Raw genomic sequence first — 7,619 nt, 5'->3', positions numbered from 1 at the left:
CGGGTCCTCACACACTGGGCTGGGCCCCAGAGAGGAATGGCCACTTCAAGTGTCTCAGGGCAAGCTCTGGCACCCTGGCCCTGGCCCCTCACTCCCAGGGTTGGGGGCGAGGGAGGAAGGGATCGAGGGGCAGCAGCTCATGTGGGAGTCCAGTGCCCCACCTCCCAAGGACAGCTTCACCAGGACCATCAGCCTGCAGGTCCTGGCACCAGGGGGGACAGAGATGGGGTACCCACTTTCTGCCCGCCCCCCGCTGTCCGGCTCAGGTGACCGAGGGCAGCAGGTCTCCCATCCCTGCCGTGTGAGGGCAGCGGTCACTTTCTGCTGTGTAGAGTGTCCTGGAACTTCGTGCTGGTGTACCGCAGGTGGAAGCCTTTTTTGGTGATGGTGTCATCCGAGTGGAATTTCACCAGAACAGAGTCGCCTGCCGAGTACACCTCCTCAGGAGGCTGTTAGAGGAAAGAGGTGGGCATGAGGCTGAGGACCGGGGGCCGGGACTGCTGTTTCCCTCCCCAAGTTCTCCTGCTATAAGGAGGCGGGTGGCTCCAGACTCCCGCCAGGTTCCCCCAGTGCCTTGAAGCAGGAGGAGGACTCTTGTGAGCTGGAGTTTAATGGGGCATTTGGAGTAGGGGGAGGGCTTCCCAGCAGGCTCTGGTGGTAAAGAATCTGCACGCCAATGCAGGAGACATGGGTATGATCTCTGGGTTGGGAGGCTCCCCGGAGGAAGGCATGGCAACCCACTGCAGCATTCTTGCCTGGAGACTCCCATGGACAGAGGAGCCTGGCAGGCTACAGTCCATGGCATTACAAAGAGTCAGACATGACTGAAGTGACTTAGCATGCATGCTGGAGTAGGGGAGGTACAGGGGGCTGGTCTTAAGTTCAGAGTCACACTTCCATTCTGTACCCAGTGCCTAACTAGTTAGCTGTGATGTCTCAGGCAATGCACTGACCCTCTCTGGGCCTCACTCCCCTCAAAAGCAAACAGGAAGGAGCAAATGCTCTCTGCTCTCCAAGTCTAGAAAGGTGGGTGGAGGTGGCAGGGGCGGGGGAGACAAATAAGAGGATGGATGTGTCAGAGTTTTGCAAAGGGATTTGCAAAGGGAGTAATTTGTCAGCTGCCTTCTTGCAATCCGCCTGTCTCTTGGAGAAGACTGGACAGCTGGATCCCCCAGACCTGGACTTGGCCTCTATCCTCCTCCCCTCCTCAGATGCAGGCCATGGTGGGCTCCAGGTGATGCCCCTTCTGAGGCTCCTGCAAGCCCCTCCTCGCCTCTGTGTGCAGCGCTCAGAGTAGCAGCTGCCCATGGAGCATCAGCACACGGAGGCCCTGGCCCTCGAGGCATGGAAAGGATCATTTCCGAGAACCTTGGGGATATTTCCAGCAACCATGCCAGGAAGCCTTGACGGAACTGGGTTCCTTCCCCAGTCCCCTCCTGCTGGCTCCAGCCTGATGGCAGTCTCTGCAAGAAGCCACCTGGGGACACCCAATTTGGTGTGTGACTCACCCGAAGGTGTCAGGTCAAGGGAGATGCAAAGGGCAAAGTGGTGAGGGGGGCACTCGCTTGGTAGCCCAGGGATCCAGAGCAGCTGAGCCCAGCTGGCAAGGGGGCTGTGTGCGCCATGTCCCCATCCCCCCAATTCTGTCCCCCCAATCCTTTGCCAGTTGACAAAAGCTGAAGCTCTGCTCCTAAAGGGAGACTGCACTAGCCAATGCTGGGTCCAGCAGCTGCTGCAGCTCCTGGGAAGATTAACCCTTTCTGGGGCACCCAGGCTGTCCTAGAGCACGGCCATGAGAGGCAGGGGAGCAGGAAGTGATAGGCAGGAGGGCATGTCTGAGTGTACATATGAGTGTTAGTACATGTGCCAAAGTGTGTGTGGGTATGTAGAATGGGAAGAGGAAGATGGCATTCTCTGAAGGAAGCGAGGATTAAAAAAGAACAGAAAAAAAAAAAAAAAACCACCAAAGAATTCACAGGCTCTGCCTGGAGGAAAATAAATCCACCTCTGTGGTTTTCCTGTGACCTTAGTTAAAACCCTATCAAGCAAATTCTTGCCCACTGCCTCTGAAAGTACCATTTTATGGACCAAGAAATGATGCTCAGTGTCTGCTTGGACAGCAGCACCAATATGCTTTGGGACCAGCTGGCCTGTCACCAAGAAGAGAAACTGGCAGCGGAAGAGATGAGGGTATTGTTATGGCTCTGCCAGGATAACTGCCCAGCGCGGCTCAGCTCAGCCCTGGGCCCTGGCTCTTGCCCCAGCCTCTGCCCTCATTCTGGGCCCTGCTCAGCTGCCTCTGGACCAGGGCAAGGGAATGAGGGGGCAGAGGGAACTCCAGTGCAAACTGCCTTGGAGACCCAACTGAAGTGGTGCTGAGCAGGCTTGGGTCAGGGTAGGGTCTATCCCAGAGGGTGCAGGAAGCTCAGTGTCAGCCAGAAACAACCTTGTTTCCTGGGTGGGGATGGCCCAGGGCTGGGTGGGCCTTTGTGAGCTGGGAGACCCACCAGCCTGGACCTCTGGCTCCTGCAAAGTGCCAGGCAGGGGCTGCTGCACATGTCTACAGAGGCACTGGGTCCCTGCACTGGGGTGAGAGGTGTGAGGAGTGTGGGGGCCTCACCCCTGAGCCACAGTAGCGTCCCAGCCTGGGGGCAGTGCTGTCATAACCGTCGAAGAGCTCCATGTAGTCATAGCCACAGTCGGTCTCCTCTTCCACCTCGAAGGTCTGGAACACCAGCTCCACACCATAGCCTTCCTCGGCTACGATGACCCACTCACAGTCCACTCCCCCCGGGTAGTTGTTGTCGCCAAACTGGGCGTGGGAGTAAAGGTCCTTGGTCTTCACCTCTGCCCGAACCTGGCCACCACACTCTAGAGGGAGGAGGGGGACACAAGGTCAGCTGCCGCCCCGCCCCGGAGCACAGTCGTAGCCCAGGCACTGTCCCTCCCCACGTGCAGCCCTCCTGGCCGGATGGAGGCCCTGGGACAGTGCCACATGGCTAGAGATAGGTGGGTTTGGATCCAGCCCAGGACTTGGCCTGGAACTAGTGCTCTGCTGCTCTTTCTCTGGAGAGATGCCCACGGAGGCCCAGGGACGCAGCGGGTGAAAGGCCGTTCTCCGTGAAGGCCCCAGGGAGGATGCACTTGTTGAAAGAGAACGTTGCTAATTTGCTCCAGCTGATAGCTGTCATGGAAGAATGCGGGCTCTGTGACGCCAGAGCTCCCGTTCTTAAGTGAGAAGATGTCCATCTGGGTTTTATGTGAAAACTCCTAATTTTTAAATGTTGGCTCAGGTTTTTAAAAAACACAATGTGGGCCAAACATAGCAACTCTGAGAGCCATATGGAGTTCCGGGCCTCCAGTGTGACCCTGTGCTGGGAGGGGCAGACGAGGGCAAGGCCATCCGTGTACACCACACCTTCTCTGAACGTCCTCTGGTCTCCGGGACACCTGGGCTCACGGTGGGGGTTGAGGGGAGGGAGGGAAGTAGGTGGGCGTGGCCTGAGCTGAAAGGAAGGAGGGGAGGCTGTGGATCCATTAGTTTTGGGACCTCCCCAACAGGTAGCTTAAGACTCCAAGAAGCCTGCCAAGACCCCAGAGGCCATGGCTGGCCTGACATCCCAGGCCTCGCAGGACCAGGCTATAGCCTTTCTCTGTAGCCACACCATCCCCAGTTCACTGCTGTCATCACATGCCCATTGCTCTAGCCACACTACATGATCTGCATTCACTTGTGTACACCCAGAGCTATCTGGAGTTGTGGCTGTGCTTGGGCTCCTCCCCTGCCTGCAATGACCCATCATCTCACACCCAGAGCAAGGCCCTGATCGTGTTTTGTCTTCTGTTGGAATTATCTGTCTGGGTCCCGTCTCACCCCCAGGCTGTGGGTTCCCAGGTGGGCAAGGTGAAGGGCTCATGGCTGATTCATTTCCCCATGCCCCTCTGAGTCCCCTGGAGGGGGCCAGGGATCCATAAAAAGTTGTTGAATACATGAACGAGCAGATGCAGAGTAAGTCCCTCAAGGACTGAGGTTTGTCTGCTTTGTTCATTTTGTGACCCACACTCAGGATGCTGCCACATACATGCTGCATGTTAATGAATGTCTGTAGGATGAATGAAATCAGTGGATTTGGGGGGTGGGATGTGGGTGGGCTACTGCACACTCAAGTGTCCTGCCACTAGGGACTCCGTAGATTCCCTCCCCATCTCTGGGTTCTCTATTCCTTGTTGTTACTGGCCTGTTTTCTGACCTTCATACCCCAAATCAGAACTTCCCCTCCTTTGCCCAGAAGGCTTACTTTGCTTTCAGTAAATATTTTTTGAGCACCTACTGGGGCCAAGAACTAGTCTAGTTGCTACAAAGACAGCAGGGCCAAGACAGAAAGTTCCTGCTCTGTGAAGGTTTACTTCTAGAGGGGCAAGGAGAGTAGATAATAAGCAAGTAAACAAATATATAAGATAATTCCAGTTGGTGAAAATAAAGCTGAATGATATATAAAAAAGGAAGAGGGCATTGCTTTATATTAGATGGGCAGGGATGGTCTCTATTCTGAGGAGGCATTTGAGCTGAGTCTCAAATAATGAGATAGAGAAATGATTCAAGGGAAGATGATTTTAGGTGTTTCAAGCCAGAAAACTGCTGGTGCAAAGGTCCTGAGGCAGAAATCAGCTTAGTAGCCTTCAGGACATGCTGTCTCCCCACGTGGCCAGGGGCTGGGCCTGTCTGTCTTCAGGAGCTATTTGTAAACCCACCATCCAAGACCCTGGTCTGCATTTGAGACCAGAATCAGCAGATGCCTCCAGGACAAATGACTGTATGAGGGCACCTGGCCTGCAGTGGGCTCACCTGTGGAGTGGGATGCCTGGAAGCCCTTCCTCTGCACGGAGTTGTCAGAGTAGAAGCGCAGGAACATGCGGTTGCCAGTGGCCAGGACAGGCTCGGGCTTCTTGCTCCCGCAGAAGCGGCCCAGGACGGGGGCCTTGGAGTCACGCCCGTCATACACCTCCAGGTGGTCGTAGGCACACTCAGGTTGGGACTCGATGTCCATCTCCATGAAAGTCTGGAGGGTGTGAGGGAGAACAGAGAATCAGGAATATGGCCAAGGGCAGGAGACGTGGGCAATAAACCAAGACCTCTGGACCCCAGTTTAGGACAGTGGCCACTGCTGGTGGATGGGGAGAGGGAGGACCTAGGAATGGGGCAATGGCAGGTATACCCCAACATGATACTGGGGAAAGGGCTTCTGTCCAGGCCAGACTTGCAGTTCCCATGGGGATGCCGGCCCTGTGGGCTCAGCCAGTCACCAGCCTAAGGTGCTCTGAGTGACGTGAGGCTTTGGAGCTGATGGGAAGTAGGTGATGGGTAGATGGCATGGAGGAGCAGGCCTGGGAGTGGCACCTTACCAGCTTGACCCGGTGCCCAGGGGTGCTAGAGATGGCCCAGGTACACTCCTTCTTGCTGGGGTACTTGTCAGGCCAGTTGGGACTGGTGATGGTGCCGCTGCTGGACGTCACCTTGTGGTCACAGCCCGCTGTGGGGAGGTGAGGCAGGGAAGGGGATCAGTGGGGACCCCTGGGTTCTAATGGCCCCTATGAAGAAAGGAAGGAAGACATTTCCTCCGTCCCACCTGCTCCTTTCTTGCTTCTCTTATCTTCTACTTAGAAATGAGTTGAAGGCTCACACAGCTTGTTTTCTATTCAGCCATCCAGCCTGGGGATATCTGGCTGCTTGGTTCCAAGCTGGCCCTCGCCTGGCAGCATCTATGGAAGCAGCCCTCCCAGGTACCCCATGGACCTTTGAGGCCATCTGGCCACACCTCCTCTGCCCCCTGCGAAGCTAGCATCCTCTGATCTCCTGCCAGGCTTCCATATTCACAGAAGACTTTGGCCCCTGACTCAGTTCTCTCCACTCCAGTCCTGCCACCATCCTAGGTGATGTCAGCAAACACATGGATGGTCCACCCGCATGCTGGCCTCTCCTGACCTTCTCAGATCTATGAGTTCTCACTTCCTTCCCCACAAGGCTCTGCCGTCACCCACAAATTCTTGGTGCTGGTGGCCACCTCTCCTTCTTCCAGGGCACTCAGCGCCAGCACACCCCCCTCCCCCATTTCCCTTAACACCTTGTCAACTTTAGAGACCTCCACGGTGTTGATCCTTCTGATTTCTCCCAATACTTCATCCTGGGGTTACTTACCTTGCTTCTCTATCAGCTGGACCACATGGCCCATCACCCCGATTGCTCATCAATGGCCATGCTTGAACTGTACCATCTTGGAAAACCCCATTCGTGGTCTCTAAGTGTAGCTGGGCCCCCATTGCTTGGTATTCTTTGGACTTACCCTTTACCAGCTCCATCTCTCACCTCCTCAGCTACGGCTCCAAACTTTTGGCCCTCTCCTCAACTCCCAGCTCCCCCTCCCAGCAGACCACCTCACCTCTTGCCTCTTGGGGAAAGGCAGAGTCTGCAAATATGAACAACTTCAACTTCCTGACCCCTACCTGCAAACTCACCTCTCCACTCACCTTACCTCCTGCCTCATCTCAGAGAAGGTGTCCCTCCCCTTAGGCAGGACTAGATTTTCCTTCATGAGCTGGAGCTCACTGCTGCCCACCATCCGGGGACCTCTGTATCACACGTTACCCACGCTCGCTCTCTCTGCCAGCTCGTCCAGCCCACGAACCTTCCTACACTTTGCGCATCCTAAAACAACACTCCCTTCTGACTACCATCCATCCTATCTCCCTTTTCTTCAAGAAAATGTGCTATGTCACGTTCTCACTGCTCATGACTCCTTGATCCATGCTTTCTGCCTCGGAAAAGCACAGCCTCACAACTCCAACTGAAACGCTGATGCTCTTTATTCGTTATCATCCAATCTAACAGGTCCCTCTGAGGAAAAGCCAGTGCACTGCTGGGATGAGAAGGAAAAAGGGGTGGGTGGTGTGCAGTCCACACAGCTGCACCTATAGTCAGAGGCTCACAGGATGAATGCAAGGCCACAGGGTCCAGAGAGGAGCAGGGCCCTCGGGGCTGTGCAGAGCCGCTGGTCTCCATGTTTGAGCTACGAGCTGCTTCTATTACTCACCTTCAGCTTTCCTTGTCCACATTCACTGTCTCCCCACTTTTACTGGTATTCCCCGCCCTCTAATTTATTTCCACACCTGCTTCTCTTCCCAGCTAGACAGCAGTCTCCTCAAGAGCAGAGGGGTCCCCATCTTTAATTCCCCACAGAACTTTGTACAGTGCTGCACCCTCTGCAGGGGGTTAGGAGATACTGATTTGTTACTAGCCCATCACTTGGTATGATCACTCACCTAGAGCCAGACATCCTGGAATGTGAAGTCAAGTGGGCCTTAGAAAGCATCACTACGAACAAAGCTAGTGGAGGTGATGGAATTCCAGTTGAGCTATTTCAAATCCTGAAAGATGATGCTGTGAAAGCGCTGCACTCAATATGCCAGCAAATTTGGAAAACTCAGCAGTGGCCACAGGACTGGAAAAGGTCAGTTTTCATTCCAATCCCAAAGAAAGTCAATGCCAAAGAATGCTCAAACTACCACATAATTGCACTCATCTCACACGCTAGTAAAGTAATGCTCAAAATTCTCCAAGCCAG

The 7,619-nt window shown here is 54.8% G+C and overlaps 1 protein-coding gene across 1 annotated transcript in view; it reads right to left on the bottom strand.

Annotated features, from left to right (window-relative positions):
• Positions 1–7,619, bottom strand: part of BMP1 (bone morphogenetic protein 1) — a gene marked incomplete at its 5' end in the record, with an annotated part of 39,031 nt that continues 31,412 nt past the window's right edge. Inside the window, 4 exons of the mRNA XM_010845495.1 lie at positions 1–449; positions 2,621–2,871; positions 4,847–5,060; positions 5,404–5,531. Coding sequence (XP_010843797.1) covers positions 315–449; positions 2,621–2,871; positions 4,847–5,060; positions 5,404–5,531 — 728 coding nt within the window. The remainder of the gene's footprint in view (positions 450–2,620; positions 2,872–4,846; positions 5,061–5,403; positions 5,532–7,619) is intronic.

This window comes from Bison bison, unplaced genomic scaffold (assembly GCF_000754665.1).
Source record: "Bison bison bison isolate TAMUID 2011002044 unplaced genomic scaffold, Bison_UMD1.0 scf7180017864217, whole genome shotgun sequence".
NCBI classification, from domain to species: domain Eukaryota; kingdom Metazoa; phylum Chordata; class Mammalia; order Artiodactyla; family Bovidae; genus Bison; species Bison bison.
This window is presented reverse-complemented; position numbering and strand designations above follow the sequence as displayed.